We start from the raw sequence: 18667 nt of genomic DNA, 5'->3' as shown, positions 1-18667 counted from the left end.
AGGAGGTGCTGTGTGTCCCTTAACCCCAAGAATCTTCCACACCAGTGTGACTGATGGTTCTGGACAGTTGCAAGTGTCACCCCTGAAAACATAGTATTAGTTGTTCTTTAAAAGCCCAGCAGCTGACTGGGCTTTTGCTTTGCTAAATACAGCATTTTTAGTGAACACCTTTATTTGAATGAAGCGTGTGCAAATTTTATTTACTAATTCAAACTCAATCCACTTTATCTTCAGGTAAAACCACAATGATTTCTTTTAAAAACTGGAAACAGATGCCCCAGATCCCCCATACTGCATGTTTCTCTCTTATTGAGGTATCCATGATTTACACAAAAAAGAAAAAAAGAGAGAGTTCCTTGAACACTGCTGGATATTCAGGTGTTGCTTTTAAATATAATTTACCTTGCTGAGACAGCAAGTTAAGTTTTTATAAAGTCGCATTTAGGAAACAATCCTAAAAGATAAAGCAGGATTGCCTCCTGCACTGCACAGAAATCCTATTTATATTTTTTTTTTGTTTTCTTGTTTTGTTTTTACATTTTCACATCTTGACCTTTTGCTTGCTTCTATTATCTCCCACATTTTTTTTTCCTGGGGCCCCCAACGCAAAGAAGGTCACCAGAAGGCAAGTTTTATCTACATAAATATTCACATGAAAATAGTAACTTACAAAAAAAATTTAACAGAACAAAATAAGGCAGCTTCATAACACAATTATTCTTTTACACTTTTAACAATATAATTTCTCCCGTGTAGAATAAATATACATCCAAAGTATGAAGCAGGGTTAAAAACGGGGCACTGGTTTTCCTTTGTGTGTCGATGTGGGTGGGAGCGAACGCTGTATTATCTCTTGGGGCCTGGAGTCTTGGGGGTGGCAGTGGTCGTCTTCTTGGACATGGTGGGGATCTTGGAGGGCTTTGCCATGCCCCGCCGGGAACTGTTCTGTCCCCCTGTTGTGCTGCTTTCGGAAGTGTCTGAACAGGCCGACTGGGTTTCCAGAAGATCGAAGTCAGAGGCGTCGCTGCCCCTCCGGCTGCTGGTGCGGCTCCCGGCGCGGCTCCCAGCGCGGCTTGTAGGGCGACTGGCTGTTTTCTTAGGATCTGGAAATTAAACCAGACATTTCTAACATCACAAGGGAAGCCCAGGAAAGGTTTACAACAGCGGTGGGGAACTACATGGGGGGACGGGACAATCCCCACCTGGCCCTCCATGGCCCAGATGATCTCAGGGTGGGGACCCCAACATCCTCCTCGTTCCAGCCCGTGCCTTGTCTGGGGCGACTTTGCCTGTGCTGTCCTCTCCAACGGGCAAAGCCGTTCCAGCCACTGCCTTGGCCAGGGCAGCTTCGCCCACACCATGTCCCTTGTTCTCAATCAATGACTGGAAGTAGCAGGGATTCCCTTCCTCAAGCCAAAGCTTTCGAGGGCCAGCTGCGGAGCCTCCATGGGCCGGGTTAGGTCCATGTGCTGGAGGTTCCCCACTGCTGGCCAGGTCTCTACCTGCTTCACAGCTGCTGGAAGAAGCTGTTGGCCTCCCAGCTGGACACCATCTTTCTTTCTATGTCTTTTGTGTGCTGGAACTGCGCTGCTGACAGCTACCACAAGCAGTTGATGCGCAGGCAGACGGAGCAGTTTTAATGGATGTTCGGGGGAGGGTCAGTTACACATGGACGGTGCTTTTGCATTGGTGCTCCATTCCAGTTTGTGTACCGCGCTGTATCTGGACTTCCCATTGTCTCGGAAGAGCCCCGTCAGCCATCAACCATGTAATAAAAAGCTCCTGCTGCACGGGAGGCTTTCTGCTAGACCAAGGGTGGGGACTGCATGGCCCTCTGGAGATGCAATTCCCATTATCCCTCACCATTGGCTCTGCTGGCCAGGGCTGATGGGAGCTGCAGTCCAACATCTGGATGGCCAGATGTTCCCAGCCCTGCACTAGAACATTCAGAACAATCCTGACATGTCTAGTTAGAAATAAGTCCCATTGAGCCCAGCAGGGCTTAGTCCCAGGTAAGCAGGTATAGGACTGAAACCTAAAGGAGTCAAAATTGCACTGAAGGAATTAGAAAATCTACAGAAAACAGACAGCTGTCCTTGGCTCTTCCTTCTGCTGTGCTACTTAACTCATACTGCCGTGACAATCTGCAGCACTTCTGTCACATTTTACTAATCCTTACAACAACCTTGTCAGGTAAGCCAGTATTAAACATATACTGTAGAAGCAAGGGCCGAGGCTCTGAGTGACAAAGGTGCCTTGGCCTCCTTACGAGTCACTGGAAGCAGGGACGATTTCACATCTACAACAATTGGAACTTACCAGCCCGATTGGTTTTGGCACCTGAAGAAGCTGGCGAAGAGCTGTTGCTGGTATCGCCAGCAAGAGAAGTACGGCTTGAGTGGAAAGTGGGCCGTTTCAGCTTGCTGCTCGAAGATGGAGTGACCTTGGAATAAAGGGAAGTGAAGACCTTGTAACGTGGGAGTCAGGAGTTGCAACTGGTTTTAAGAGCCGATCGAAGCAAAGAGGGGTCAGAGGCACTCCAGCAGCCGGGTTGCAGCCAGCAGTGCATCTTAAAGGTCATGGTGAAATGTAGCAGCACCAAGACCCACCCATGTAGCACAAGACTGGCTGTTGCAACCACCATGTTTCAAGTGGGACTTGCATTTTCCTGGGTGCCTCGTCGCCTTCTTTTTTCTGCTAATGACCATTCGTGGCTTGCTGCCTCCTCCCTGGGACCTGACCCACCCTGTCATCTCTCCATCTGTCATGGCCTTTAAGGTGCTGCATGGCAAGAAGAGAGAAGCGGACGGACAGACACACACCAAGAAAGCTCTTTCCTGCTATTAGTCCTTGTTATCACACAAAGAAAGCCAGGCTGTTAATGAGACCATTCTCCTTGCCAGGGGAGACAAGGGCTCCTGAGTGCTTCAGGGTCTGGGGTAAAAAGGCTGAACATCAAAAAGGTGCCTGTTGAGATGTTTAGTCCAAGTCACCACACTACTGTTTAGATTGAACAAGGAGGATTTTCTTTTTGCCACCCTATTTGTGCACATCCCTTTGGGTGACTTTTTGTGCTGAAGCCCCATGGAAGGAGCAGGACACAGAAAAGACAGAACTGGGGGGTGGTTAGGGATGTGCAATGCTGGGAATTCCTTTCTGTTTGAGCCCAACAGGTTTCTGCAGTGTTTTCATTCTGGTAAAAGGTGGCAGACTGTAGTGGAATTTTTTTCCTGATTCCAGAAATATTTTGTGCATTGTTTTTGTTCGGGTCGCACCATTTATGCAAATGGTAATTTGCGCAAATGGTAATTTCTGCAAAATGGTTTTGGTTTTTTGGTGAATCTTGAGATCTATGCAAATGGGGTCGGTTTTTTTTTTTTAAAGTTCCCCTGGTGTTTTGCAAGCACACAAGTGTGTAGATTCAGCTGTCCGATGTCTTGCCTTGCAATTTCCTTGTATGTTTCAGCTGGCTGCTTCCTGGAGTAGTTACTACTGTTGCACAAATTTCCCCTCCATTTACTTCCTTTAAATTTCTGCAAATCTGTGCATTTGTGCAAATTTAGAGGCTGGGAATTAAATGGGAGATTTGCACAAATTTAAAGACTGGGCATATTTCCCCTCCATTTACTTCCTAGGATCTAAATTTGCACAGATTTAATGGCTGGGCAGTAAATGGAGGAGAAATTTGTGAAACAGGGTTAACTACTCCAAGAAGGAGCCACAAAAAGGGGGGGAGCCAATAACTCCCCTTTCTGGACTTGCTGGAGACTTGGGAAGTGTTGCAAGGGAGGAGGATACTGACAAGTGTCAGTTCAACACTTAATAGCAAGAGGATTACATTGCCAAGGGGGAGATATTGTCTCCCCTGAATTTGGTGCACTTCCTTCATTTGCATTTTTCTTTTTGGTGCTTCTGAAGTTCCTCCTTTGTCTTATTATTATTTCCCCACCAGTCCTTCACAACTGTGTGCAAATAAGCTTATATGCTGTCTTGCCTTGTCAGTTTCCTTGTATGTTACCTACTCCACTTCCCTGCTTCCACTGAAGCTGAAACAGACAAGGAAATTGACAAGGCAAGGCTACACATATTGGACAGCTGAAACTGTGCTATTGCATACTTGTGAAAGACATGGGGAAATTTAAAAACCAAAAACGACCCCACTTGCACAAATATCAAGATCCATCCCCAAAAATTCAGTTTGTGCACCACCACCCCCGAATTGGCTGTACTTGCTACAGATCATGTCGATGGCAGTGGGGGAAAACAGAACAAAATCCACAAGGACCAAATGGGAAAAATGCATTGAGTTGTCACCCCGCAAACAGAATTTTCATCCATCCCTAGTGATGGCAGCAAGGAGAGGGATTCTTCTCTCTTTGGATTCCACAGCAGCAGCTTTCATCAACTCCTTCAGCACTGAAGGAGAAGGTCGAAGTGCTCTTCCTGCAGCCTGGGATAACAGCCCCTGATCTCACTCCAGCCTCCAAGTATTTGGTGTCACTTGAGCCTGCAGCTGCACAATCACCTCTGCCTTTCTAGTGGACCAAAGCAGGGACAGGCTTCCAACTGGTGCATTCCGTAGATCAACCAACTAAAACATTCGTAGTTCAGGCTGAAGCAGCTTGTGAGTGCCATATCCAGGGCATAATGGTAGCCCCTCATAAACCTCTGAATTTCACTGTCTGCCTGGGCCTTTCTCGCATGCCCAAGACTGTAAGAACTGTCTTGCTGGATCATACCATTCGTGGGCATGTGTGGTCTTCCAGACAGAGGGCTCCTAGTGGTAGCAATCAAAAGGCTTTGCACAGCCATTTCCTTTCTACTGGATTTTTTTGTGGTAAGAAAAACGATGGAAGAAGTGGTGGGAAAACACAGGAGGGTTAGAAATGGAAGATGTTGTCTGGATCCTCTGTAAAATTCTGTAAATGAGATTGCCCAACACAAACCTTGTCCGGAAGCCCACTGGGCAAGATGTGTCCATTTTGCCCAGCATCCTGTCTCCAAGCCACCCAGATGCTTCCAGAAACTCTCACAAGGCAGCAGTAGCGCTCCCCTCTTCCCTCAGGACCATGCTGCACGCTTGGGGGGGGGGGGCTGCAGCACATGCACGGCGGTTGCAAACTGTGGATTATATTTACTGTTTGTTTTTCAAGCATCTTTTAAAGAACAAACCTCTCTGTGTGTTTAGGAAATCCAAGTTAGATCCCATGAAAACCACAACAGCCCTAGCATGAAAGGAATGTTACCAAGCACTATTGTGAAAATGAAAGCATTAAAATGGAGAAGGAAGTGGGCCACATTCCTCCTCTTGCAATAGGGACTGGGGCAGGTAAGCCATACTCTACCTCAGAAGCAGACAGGTGGAGGTCAGCATTATCGTAGCCCCTCAAAGGGGTACCTGCCTTGCTGTTTACCAACCAGGGTTTGTCATAACAACGAGTGAAGTGATGCAGAGTCTGTGAAATGGAAAGTCCAAAGAGAGGTTGAGGAAAAGGGATGGGGAGGGGAGAGGGAAGGGGGAAGTGAGAGCGTATGGAGGGGAGGGGAGCATCCAGGATGGAAGGGAATAAAACAGAAAAAAGAAAATAAATCCTAAAATGAAAATAAAAAAGCCAAACCCAGCAGATCATGAAAACAAACAAAAATCGGCACAATGAGATGAGGGGCTGAGGCACACAAGCTGATTTGTGCTCTGCACCCAGGGCTAGCATGGCCATCTTGCCCAGGCCAAAAGCCAGAGAAGAAACAGGCTCTATGTCACTGAAGCCAGGAAACAAATCAGAGATGGCCCTCAAACTAAAATGAGACACAGACAGATACAACTGTGGGGCGGGTGGAGGAAGAGAAACTCAGCCTTCACCTTTTCATTCTTCCTACCTGAATGTGGCAGCACTTCACAGTCACAGTAGAAAGAAATGAAGTGTTTGAGTGACTCTGAAGTTCTCTCAACAAGAGCGGGCTTATCACTGTACGAACAAGCTTGGCTGGACGCCTCTAGGTCAGCACATGCCTTGAAGTGAGGCGCTTCGCTTACGGACTAGCTGTGTCACACTACATCTCTGCAGTCCACAATTGTGTGTGTGGGAGGGTGCGGGGTGGTGGTGGTGCGGAGGATTTCTTCAGCCCACACCAGGCTCTCATTTCGTCACATGGAGACAACTGCAGGACCGGCCTGTTGTCCTGGCTGCCTTCTGCCACTGGTTAACACCCCCAACAGAGCATTTTGGTATCTACTGTGCAGAGAGGTGTACACAGCTGTCCAAAGTTTTAAGTGGAACTGTCTGTTTGTAAATAGTTTCTAAAATAGTAACAAAAAATGAAATCGGAGTACAGGAAACTGTTTCCATGCTGACGGAAACCCTCACCTTGGTCCCACTTGCAGGCGTGGCTGGGGAGGACGGCATGGAGGCGCAGCTGTGGTTGCTCTGGCTGGCGCTGGAGCTGGAGCGGGTCGGGGAAGCTGCCCGAGAGGAGGGCTTTGACCGGCGGCCCCTGGACCGGAAGGGTGCCATTCCCTGAGAAGCTCCCTCTGGGAGAATGAACTTCTCTCGAAGTTCGAGGTTAGTTCTTCCTCGTGCTGTAAGAAAGGAAAGACAGCAGCAGCAGCAGCTTAAGAATAAAGCCAAAGAAATACAGTTGGAGGAATAAACAAATGCCAAAGTCAGATGCTTCTGCCACCCTGGTGCAGGCTTGCTCGGGGTACACCAGAAGCTTTGAATTCTTCTGTTCTCGTTCCAACTGATCTCCTACCAGATGTGAAGACCATCTTGGCCGTGGCAATTTGCTGCACCGCCATCTGAGAAGTCTTGTGGAAGACAGAGAGGAGGAGCCTCTCCCCGCCGAGGTGTCGACCACAGTGCGCAACAAGCATTTTGCAGTTCAGCACCATCATTACGGGAGTTCAGTGCAGCTGCACTGGCCTTCAGTCTGAAATATTTGCAGTGCTGCTCTGGCCTGCAACAGGCAAATCCACACTGAGGCTTTGAAAGGACGCAGAGGTGGAGCCTTGGCGCAGACAAGCACAGAGTGCCAGCCCCTTGCTCACTCCCCGCAGCTGCTGCTGCTCATGGGAGAATGGTGGGAGGGGTGCAGGCGCCACGCTCTGTGCAATCTGCTCGACAGCCTGGCAAGGGAGCCTCTGGTGGGGGAGAAGGGCCCTGGGGGCAGGGACCCTCTTCCACTCCCCGTTTAGCACCACGGGCTGCAGCCCCAGGCTGCGGAAGGCTGACGGTGTGCTGGCACGGTGCCTTTGGTGGGGTTTATGCGGCACGAGGCCTGGTGAAGAGAGCGTCACCTCTGAAGAGTTACCAACGCAGCCTTGCCTTATACCCAAGATACTGGAAAGAAATGGGTCTGGGAGGGGTACTTGCAGCCAGGAAATAGGAGCTGCATTTCCCTTCCTTGGAATTACCCCACGGGCTCGCTAAAAAAATGGTCAGCATATTCTGCAGTCTTGGTGGGGAAGCAAACCCAACAGACAGACAGACACAGCAAGGAGCAGTTCCATTAAGCGAGCGAGACCATGCAGCAGAAAGCCTTGCGGGACAAGAAACGCAGCCAGAGGTTTCACACGTTCCCCTACCCAAGACAAGAGACTTAGTATTGCCTCAGAATAGCCTGAGGGTGGGGCAATGCTTGGCATGAGTGCTTGAGAGCAGCGCCGAGAACTCTGGAGACACCACTGCCAAGAGGTGGCCGAGGCGCCGAGAGGTGATGCCGCAAGAAATCCAAGAGGTTTTCCAGCAACATGGCAGCATGTGGCCGATTTCAGGCAAAACCCTGTGAGTGGGAAGGTGAATGTGCTTTTGACAGCTGCGGGCCAGATGGCGTGGCATCTCCACAGGCAAATGGAGGGGAACTTGCTGGTTTCCAACAGGGACTGGACTGCAGGCTGGAGTGGGGAATTGTCCCCTCTCAAGCCCCTAACAGCACCAGCATTTCTGTCGCAGAACCAACCAGCTCATGGACAGTTTCCTTGTGAAAAGGCAAAAGATCCAATGAGGAGGGAAAAGGGTTTTGGGATTGGGCTAGTCTGATGTCGACAAAGGGCCTAATCACTGCTCAGCTAAGCTGTTCAAGGCTGCCATGAGGGTAAGCCTATGCAGATGTCCATGGTAACCCACCCTGCGCCTTTGGGAAGAGGCAGGGAAAGCAAATGGGCAGCTCTGTGTTGGTGTGGCAGACGGGACCAGATGGGGACAGAGCACTCCACCCCATGCTGTTTTCCACCCAAACCAGCAAAATGGTTTGTTCCCTTTGCTAAAGCACTGCTGAGGAAAGTAGCATTCTGGGCCTGGGGAAGATTGAGGCAGGTTAGAGCAGCAAAGCCATTCCCAACAGGAGAGTGAGAGGAAGCCAAGGGGAACGACCAAAGCCAAGAAAAACCGCCAACCTATCGGAGACTGACTGGAAATCGAAGAGCTGGAATCAGAGCGTTTTATTTTACTTCCAGGGTGGTGAACTAGAATAAAGAAAATACACACATACAAAGAAAAGACAGGGCAGGAGAACAAACAGCAGTGTGGGTCAAAGAGGAGAAGAAAGGAAGGAAAGTTCCTGCACGCTAGCATGCAGGGCCGCCATTTTGGAATGCTGAAGTGGAAACTGAAGGTGTGCTGAAAGAGAGTTTAGCTTATAGGAGCCAAAAGCTCTAGGGGTTCTGTGGGATTCCACTTCTCTCTCTCTCTGGGTTTGCATGCACAAGGGTGGTTAAGAAGCCATGATGGCTAGTTAACCTTCCCCGCGCATGCCAGTCACGTGCCTGCTCATTTCCCTAATTACCCTTGCCGGGCGTGGGTTGTCATGATGTGCGAACCTAGTGAAGGTGGGTGGCTGGGGTAGTTAACAAACCACCCAGCAACCTTACAACAGAGCGTGGGTTCTGGGTGGTTTGTTAATCATCCCAGTCAATCACCCTCGCCACGTTTGGACTTCATGACAACCCACACCCAGTGAGGGTAATTACGGAAATGAGTTGGCATGTGACCGGCACACGTGGGGATGGTTAACAAGCCACTGTGGCTTAATAACACCCTCATGTCAGGCGAACCGGGCCCATCTCTTTCTTTCACGCACGCACACAGAGCGTTCGCCACACAGCAAGCCTTATCTACGATGTCTTTACTCACTGGTATCTATGTTGACCCCTTAACACCCAGGGGGAGGCATTTCTGCCTGACATTTGGTGTTTGCAGCAGAAAATCTAAATGGCAGTGTCTCCCACTAACTAATACAGGGCAAAATTCACTGGGAATTTCTCCAGTGCAAGGCTTGCAACAAACAGGTGCTGCGTCCCCTTCATTTCAGTGGCCCTTGTGTTGGAGAACTTCTCCAATGGTTATGTGCCATGGACGACACAGGTTTCCCTCCCGTCCATTCTTAATGGTGGCTGCCCTGCTTCATGGTCAGGGAGTTTCTGACATCAGAAATCTTCTCTAAGCACCTTATGCCTTGGCAGGTTAACATTCACAAATTAAAATTGGCACACATTTCTTACCTCTACAAGGATCATTTTTCACTAAAAACTCATCCAGGGCCATCCATCCACCACCGACACGAACCATGACCGTGCTACGCAGAATACGGACCAGCCGCAACTGCTGCGAATCGCCAAACTGTGGAGAGAGTCGCAAACAGGGAAATGGTTTAAACACATATGGATACAACAGAGCATCACAGAATACAAAGGCTCATGTGGTCTTCTCCAGAAGAGACTGCAGCAGGACAGGCAAAACATGTCTCCATCCGTAAGCTGCCCTTGAAAAGCTTTAAAATGGAGCAGACCCACTTTAATGCACTGTTAAAAGATTGAAATCAAAATTACAACGTGCACACTGTTGTTGCAGCCATAGCTCAGTGGTAAAGCACATGTTTTGCATGCTGAAGGTTCCAGATTCAATCTCTGGCATCTCTAAATAAAAAGGATTAAAAACACCCAGCAGGTGATGGGAAAGCCCCTTCTCTGCATGAGTCCCTGGAGAGCCACTGCTGCCAGTCAGAGAAGACAACACTGGGCTACATGGACCATGGTCTGACTCGGTCTAAGGCAGGGTCCCGTGTTCATGTTCACCAGAAACTCCTTCTCTGCAGTATTTATGCATCTGTTGTGCTCACTTACAGGCATGACCATTCAACTTTGGGCCAATAATACCATTCAGATTGGAAGGTAAAATAAAGTCAGAACTTCAGACTTCTGTGCACTTCTTTCTCAATATATTGGCATGGTCTTTTGGGAGCACTTCAAATTCACCCACATGTCAGTCCTGATACAGTCCATTCTGAAGAGGGGCCAACTGGAATTCAAATGAAGATCGGTAAAGAGAGATAGCGAAACCCTTCACCCATTCTGGAGACGCGTAAAATTCATGAAGTTTTGAGCATGACGCCTCCCAGCAGAAGAGCTAATTGCAGCAGCAAGAGATACATAGACCTGCAATGTGGCAGCCTTAAGGAGCAGAAATCTCTGAATACTTATCAACTGCAATGATCATCAGTGATCCACCATTTGAAACAATGACCAAATGTGCCCAAGAACCAAGCAGGAGGTCTTGTCTCTCTAGAACAGGGGTGGGTAACTTGTGGCCCTCTAGGTATTTTGGCCTGCTACTCCCATGAGGCCTAGCCAGCATAGCCAATGGTGAGTGATTATGGGAGTTGTAGGCCAAAATGTCTGGAGGGCCACAAGTTGCCCACCCCTGCCCTGGAATTCCTGTCTGCTAACATCAGCATCTATAATGCGTGCTTCAGAAGTGCCACGTGCTCTATAATTGCTTTTCAGTAGGGACGTTTTGATATCACAAAAGTTATGGAAAGTGAATATATGCCGCCGTATCAGTCCTTTCCATCTCTTTGGCTTATCACCTGATTCATGAACAAGCAAGATATTAACTTTACTTTTTTCTCAAAGTCTAGGAAATTCAAATTCTCTTTATGATGTCAGACGTTCAGTTGGTCAAAGTAAAAGCTAGCTACTGAAGTTCACCCTGTCCAGCATATTTATGCATGTAAGGCAATAGCGTTGTTCAAATGATCAGTGGGGGAAACAACACAGGGTTGATTGTTTCCCCCGCCCCCGCTGGTCACGCGACCAGGATTGCTGTAATTACTTGTGCTGCATTGCGGGTTACTGTGTCGTCTGAACCTGGCATGCAGCGTGGACATAGTGTGCTTTCGCCAACCCTACATCCCATACTGCAACCCATGGGTTGTAGGGTGGGTGAAAATGCACTGTGCCTGCACTGCTGATCATCCGAACCTGAACAATGCGTTCCCATCATTTAACCAATGTGGAGACAGGCTGCAAGTAACAAAACAAGTCCAAGTGGATTTCTTCTCTGCGTTGTTAGGACTTCCCCCACAGTTAGAATTTGTCTCAAAATTAAGAGGAAATGAGAAGCACTTTTTCTTTTATCTTCTTGCAGCCGTGAGTTATTTAATAAGACCCATGCAGATGGCTTGAAGGTTTAGTGCTAATTATAGAGAAAATTATCAGAATGGATCCGGCACTTGCATTCCAAAAGCAATGGTAAATTAATTGGAAGCCATCCAGATGCTGGTATACAGAATACACTGTGAAAATTTGAACTCTGTTCAATGAACACAGATATTGCACTTTCTGGAACCATCAGAGATAATGCATCAAAAGAACGAGGCTCTGGCCAGCACTGAGCTCTGAAGTTATCAGTGAGAAGGCCAACTTGTGAAGAGCTGCATGAGAAATATGCCCCTTGCACCCGTGACAGCCATTTGTGCAACTTCAACTATGATATGAGAAATCTGAGGATACAGTGGAAAGGATCATAAGTTTACTGAGCTTGCTGTTTGATCTGCAGTTCTCTTGATCTGCAAGCACAATGTGCTCTGCTGCATATGCTGTTGGCTGGCTTTGGATATTTTATTTTGACCAGCAGCAGCAACCAACAGCACAGCCCCTGGGCAATCAACCAAAAAAGGTGCAAAATATCAATCAGCCCTTTCAGAATCATATGATGGGTTCAGAAACCGCGGGATCACACAGTGGACAGCTTCAGCGGGTGTGGCATTCACTGTCTGTGAACTGAGAATCCCCCCCCTCCATCTCAAATTTGTGGGACTTAGGCTACAATTATGGAATAAAACTCCACCCCCCCCCTTACTTCTTTGCATTTTCCATGGCTGAGCCCTGCGCTTTGGAAACTAGTTCATGGGCTGAGCCTGGTTCAAATTAAGCTCTGGAACTGTGAATGTAACAACACTGGAGATAGCTGGTTTTGGAACTTCCGTGCTTCCTGGTTTACCATCCTGGCTACACAAGAAGCCAAATAGAATATATGTTATTTTAAAGCAATTTCAGAATTTTTAAAAGTCCTGAGATCTACATAACAAGTGTGTGTGTATGCATACAATGTGTTCTGTGTCTGCCACTCTGTGTTTGTGCACATTTATATGTCACTGTGTGGTTGTTTTCCATTACATTTCTCAACCAATATATCACTGTATACCAGAATCTTTGCTGAGTTAATACATCCAAGCTCTTATTACAGCACTCACACGAGCACAGCCACCCACAGCAGTGAAAAGACTGGTTTGTAAATAGACAACACATGCGATTCCCTTAAGGAAAACGAGCTATAAAAGAACACAGAGACAGCATTGCAAGGCACACTGTACCTGGTTGCCGAGGAAGAACTACAAAAGAAGGTGCAAACAAGAACAGAGGGGGAGGGAGGGAGAGAATGAGAAGGGGAAAGAAAACATTGTAGAGAATTAACAGTGCAATAACTATGACAAATGTCTTGTTAACCACTGATCTGGGAACTTTGCGTTACTCAACATGCTAAACTGCACATTCTTTTCTATCCCGTTTAAAAGAAATGCAAGCAGAAGATGCTGTGTACTTCACCGAGGTGACCAGCAGCCCTGGAACAGGATGCAGCACCAGCACTGGCTATTTTACACTTCAGTCTTGTGCCAAATGCAGGGCCTGCTCAAGGCATTTTGCTACCCCACGTAATGCCCTCCTCTACCCGCCTCCCGCCCCACCCATGTTGCCTAAAAATGCTGCCACTCTCAAGTGGCGGCTCAGATTAGTTGTACTCTGGCTAAAATCCAACTAGTTTGAGTTTACAGGGAAGCGAATCTAGATGGGTCTACTGCCAAGGGAAGATTCAGAAAGCATGAAATAAAAACAGAAACAACACAAAAACCACATTTTTAAGCCAACGTTGCTATGAGCATTTTCAGAAGCAAGCTGTTCCAACCTGAGAGAAACACACAGGGCAGTAAAGTAAAAGATTAAAATACCCCACACACTTCTTCACACAATCCATCACTAATGTATGGAACTCACTGCCACAGGATGTAATGGTAGCCACTTGATTAGAAGTGCCCCCCCCCCTTTAAAGTTTGGATAAATGTATGAAGCATGATCAGTCTCTCAACAGCTCTTAGCCATGTTAGCTAACCTCCATAGTCAGCGACAGTACACTGGGGAGGCAACTGCCCTCCTGCCCTGTCATCTTCCCAAAGGGTCCAAAAGCTGGCCACTGTTGGAAACAGGATGATGAACTAAATGGACTGAGGTGCTGATCCAGCAGGGCTCTTCTTCTGTTCTGAAGGGAAATGCAGCCTCTGTGAACTGTCTTGTGCAGCCTGTACCAACAGGTCCCAGCAACTGGGAACCCCAGATCTTTTTCCATCACAACACACACACACTTTTAAATGGAGCTTGCACAGAACCTCTTGATGATGTGCTTGGCCTTCAAGGAGATGAAGGTACCTCATATAATCATCATATGAATGGGGCGGTGTCAATGGGGTGTCAGAATCAACCTACTGAGGGCCACCACACTGTAAAAGCAAAGGACGTGATCTCCTCCTTACCCGGTACTTGTTCTCTCCAATCTGCTCCACTTGGAACCTCTTAGCACATTTACACTGAGCCACTTGCCTTGTCACCTGTGAGGCAGGAAGGAAGGAGAGATCCTTTGGTTAGTCTGTTGAGCTAAATGGCCATGCCACATGGAAGATCTCTGGTTGGGTCCCGACAGTTTTGTCTTTACTTTAAGGCAGACCCTATGCTCAAAGCTGCTGCAGCCCACAAGGGGAAAAAGGGCTGCACACATGTTGTATTATCCCATTTTATTGCCACCACAACCCTGTAAGCCTGAGAGATGGTGGCTGGCCTAACGCGATCAGTGAGCTTCATGAACCCAAGATCCCAGAGGACCAAGTATGATGAGCTCTACTCACTCTCACCACTGTGGTTCCAAATCCTGCTCTGTTATGGATGTGAGACTTTGGCCAAGTCCCTCACTCCCTGACTCAGTCTCTCTCTCATTAATCCTGTTTCCCTGATGTTTTAATGTACAAAGGAGATGGGATGGCCCTGGGCAATTTAAGATCTGCATTTCCTACTACTACTTCTCATGTAGTGGCAGTCTTTTTATTACGGTCATAAAGGCCATTCAGGTTAAAATACAAAACACAAAAAACAGAACAGAAACATACAGTTTCTCCAATTTAGCTAATACTATGACCTATTATGTATTTATGTATGCAATGCCACCCATGTACATGGTGCTTTACAAGGAATGATGGGCCATGCCCTACGGGGCTCACAATCTAGATATAGACACAACAGAGACAACAGAGGAAAGGGAGGCATCGGTTAATGGGAAAGAATATACAGTCACTGCAGTGACACGTACTGTGGCTTCTTTGCAGTATTAGTGGATGGGAACCAGGTGCCTGAGCCAAAGGCATCACAGAAAAGGGGGGAAGGAAGGAAGGACCGACAGGACAGGCTGACATCACCCTGGCGCTCTGCACCTGTGATTTCTCCAGTGCCAACCATGCTCTAGGTGCTTGCAGAGGCCAGTGGGGCTCTAGATGACAAATGCCCACATCCCCCGGATGCCCACACCCTTGCCAAAGATCTTACCTCATCCTCAATTTTGTCTGCGTCTGTGGTTGGCCGGTACGCATCTTTGTTAGGGTGCAGAGCAGCTACAAACTCATAGTAGTCGATGTAACCATCCCCATCACGGTCAAAGATGTCGGCTACAGCAGTCATCTCTAACTTAGTCGTGGGGAATTCTGAGGGAGAGAGAACAAATGTGAGCCAACTCTCCCTTAGTGCTCTCCAGGCAAGATTTGCCCCGAGATACCAGACCATGTCCCATCTAGCTCAGCGTTCCGTTATCCTCGCCAACAAGCAGGGCTCAGAGGGAGCAAGATCCATCTCCTATGAACCCCTAGCACTTATGCTCCAAGCAAATAAGGTAAGCAGATGCTGACACATCTATCCTCCATCTGATCCTTAAAAAAATGCACTGAAACTAATTAGCCGTCGTTCTGTGGTAAAAGGTGTCCTTTTGGTCATGTAAACATCACGCAAAGGGGTACTCCTTTCACGTGGGCTTTAAGAGCCTCCTCCTTCTCCCATACTCAAAACTGCCTGAGTTCTGAGATCATCATGGGGGCCCCTGCTCTGTCCAAATGACATCAGCTGTTTGGCAGGTAGGTATGAGAAGGAAGGGGCCTTTTCTGTGGTGGCTGTGAAATGCCCTCCCCAAGGGAGCCTTCCTGGCTCCGTCACAGGCTGCTTTTCACAGGGCAGTTAAGACTTCAGCAGACATGTTGCTGTTGAGTAGATTATGGATTTGTTTTGAAGCTCCTGGCGCCACTGCTGTTTTTCTGAGCGGCTTAAAAAACCTGCTAGTGTATCTGTGGGGTTTTCATAGGTGTTACTGCAACTTGTAAGCCACATTGATGACCACTGATAGAAAATGTGATACAAATAAAGGAACAAAGCTGCTGAAATGCACTGCTTATCAGTTTCAATGGCTGACCCACACATAATTTTTCCCTACTCACTCTCTTCACACCACTTATCTTAGAAGGCTCTCACTACAGATACTCAGAACCTGCTTAGTAGATGCATCTCTTACTTTGTTTTGCTGGGAGTCAGTATGAGCAGGGGGTGGAGAGTGGTGGCTGATGCAGGCCCTCCTCCCACTTCATGCAGAGAGGGCTGCCTGGAGGCTGTGCTGGCCAGCTACTCTATTTGACTCTCTCTCCTTCAGATGGGGTGTGTGCAGAAGTTAGACTGCGTCCCCTGGGAGACCACTGAGGGACAGACAGCCTGACGCCTGCTGCTGGGATTCTTGTAAAGAACGCTGGATTAGGAGGGCCGTGGTCTGGTCTTGCAAGGAACTTCTCATATGCATCTTGTCTAGAGTAGCGATGCATCACTTTTTACTTACTTTAGTATTTATAGGCTGCTTTCCACCAGAAGGCCTTCAAAGAAGCTTACAGTATCAAACCCCCAAACCACTGATCATATTAAAACATGCAGGTTGCATAACGAGGCAGCAAAATATGGTGGGCTGCAGCTTCCAAACACTTTCCAGGGCAGTTCTACAGAGACTGTTACAGGAGTCCAACCTGACCATGACCAAGGCATTTGTGACAGTGGCTGGATCTGCCCCCTTCAGGAAAGGGCGCAGCAGGCCACCACCACCACCTGACCATCCCAGACTACGAAGCTAGTTAGCTATACCTTAACTGTGAAAAGACCCAGAATCTACGCTCTTGCTTTCTTTGTTTAAACTCTCATCAGTGGACTACAGGGATTCCAGTAAAACAGACCATGCAAGCTTGAGTCAGTCTATCCCTACCTCAAACCCTTCAGGGACAAAGAGGAAGAGAGGGATACAGAGGAAAGCAAAAGAGCGGGGTGGGTTCTCCATCTACCTCCCATTGCCATGAGACAACAGCCTAGTTTTCATAGAGGTGGTCAACTCATGTCTGGGCTGTACCCACTTCAGAGGCCTCTCATGGTGGCATGGCTCCTCTGTAAAATAAGTACGTTAAAATTGCTACACTCAGACAGCAGGCATGTCAGGGAGAAGGACTCATGACCGTTCTCTAAAGGAAGGACCCCCCCCCAGTCAGCATTCCCGTAGGGGAGCTTCCCTTCGCCTGCAGCCTGAAGTGATTGGGCAGCCCAGATGTCACTGGCTGACTGCCCTTGTGAGCGACATGGGGGACCTGGAGAGAGGCACATGTGAGCAAGGGAGGTCTCCCTTCTTGCAGGCAGGATGGTTTGCTCCACCTGAGCAGGAAATCGTCTACTGCTATTCAGCCTGAGTCTGGAGAGCAACACCAGCAGCCTGTAAAAGCAGCCAGAAGTACTGCAAGGTTTCAAAGAGGCAGGCACTCACTAGATGCCAGGATCCCATCGATGAACTCCTGCCGGGTGATTTTCCCATCCTGGTCTTTGTCGATCCGCCGGAAAAAGTCCATCACGCGTGACTTCTTGTGGTTCATCCAACGCATGTACTTCTTCCGCCACACATCAAAGTCAAAGTTTGCAAACTCTTTTAACTGGGGGGGAGGGGAGGAGGAGAAGCTGTTTTACATCTTACCGGAAAAGGACATCCCTAAATGAAAACATGAAGATTTAAGATGCCAGAGGCAGTGGCCTCCCCTCTGCTCAAACTGCTGGGTTATGCTGGTGACAGGGAGGACTGGAAGCACCCCAAAGTGGGGTGGGGATGCTTGGCAGGAGAGGAGAACCAGGACGCAACCCCAACCCTTGCCCTTTGCTCTGCTCTCTGCCTTTGATGTTGTTGCTGTTTTGCCTCCACTTTTAAAACTTTGTTAATTAGGTAGGTGTTGTTTTGAAATTGTGAATATAAATAAAATAAAAATAATACTTCCTGCTTGCATCCCACACAAGGCAAGAGGTCATGAACCAGCTTACTTGCACGCCTTTCAAGAAATGGCTTTTTGGGGAACAGAGAAGGTGTACAAGGGAATCCCTGTCTGATGGTGCTTTACCCCTGTCTAGAAGGGGTGGCTCCTTCATGGATCACTGCTTTGCTGTGGCGAAGGGGCTTGCGTAACTCAGTGAAGCCATAAGCTATGCCGTGCAGGGCCACCCAAGATGGACAGGTCATGGCGGAGAGTTCTGACAAAATGTGGTCCACTGGAGAAGGAATTGGCAACCCACTCCAGTATTCCTGCCAAGAAAACCCCATGGAACGTATCACAAGGCTAAAAGAGATGACGCCAGAAGATGAGCCCCTCAGGTCAGAAGGTGTCCAATATACTACTGGGGAAGAGCAGAGGGCATTTCCAAGTAGCGCCAGAAAGAGTGAAGTGGCTGGGCCAAAGCTGAAAGGACACTCAGCTGTGGATGTATCTGGTGGTGAAAAGAAAGTCCGATGCTGTAAAGAACAATATTGTTTAGGAACCTGTAATGTCAGATCAATGAATCAAGGTAAGCTGGAGGTGGTCAAACATGAGATGGCAAGATTGAACATCGACATCTTGGGAATCAGCGAACTAAAATGGACAAGCATGGGCGAATTTAATTCAGGTGACCATCATATCATAGAATAGTATCATAGAATAGTAGGGTTGGAAGGGGCCTACAAGGCCATCGAGTCCAACCCCCATAAGCTATATCTACTACTGTGGGCAAGAATCCCTTAGAAGAAATGGAGTAGCACTCATAGTCAACAAAAGGGTGGGAAAAGCAGTCCTGGGGTACAATCTCAAAAACAATAGAATGATCTCAGTACGAATCCAAGGCAAACCATTCAGCATCACAGTAATTCAAGTCTATGCCCCAGCCACTGAGGCTGAAGATGCTGAGGTTGATCGGTTCTATGAAGACCTA

The 18667-nt window shown here is 48.0% G+C and overlaps 1 protein-coding gene across 10 annotated transcripts in view; it reads right to left on the bottom strand.

Moving 5' to 3' along the window:
• Positions 1-418: 418 nt before the first annotated feature.
• The window catches only part of MACF1 (microtubule actin crosslinking factor 1), a 334205-nt gene continuing 315956 nt past the window's right edge, over positions 419-18667 (bottom strand). For 6 of the 10 annotated variants that reach the window (XM_084816155.1, XM_084816156.1, XM_084816152.1 and 3 more), the window contains 9 exons: positions 17205-17367; positions 14921-15075; positions 13861-13935; positions 12649-12666; positions 9497-9614; positions 6366-6577; positions 5346-5456; positions 2320-2443; positions 419-1103 (listed from right to left, as the gene is read on the bottom strand). In XM_084816155.1, the coding sequence (XP_084672281.1) occupies positions 847-1103; positions 2320-2443; positions 5346-5456; positions 6366-6577; positions 9497-9614; positions 12649-12666; positions 13861-13935; positions 14921-15075; positions 17205-17367 (1233 nt within the window). In that variant the 3' untranslated portion in view covers positions 419-846. The other 4 variants (XM_084816162.1, XM_084816160.1, XM_084816153.1 and 1 more) reach the window with 3 other exon arrangements.

Source organism: Heloderma suspectum, chromosome 10, assembly GCF_057233095.1.
Source record: "Heloderma suspectum isolate Gila_16-S chromosome 10, 16-S_ref, whole genome shotgun sequence".
Taxonomy (NCBI): Eukaryota; Metazoa; Chordata; class Lepidosauria; order Squamata; family Helodermatidae; genus Heloderma; species Heloderma suspectum.
Note: the sequence above shows the minus strand (reverse complement) of the source record. Positions and strands in the feature narration are given on the sequence as shown.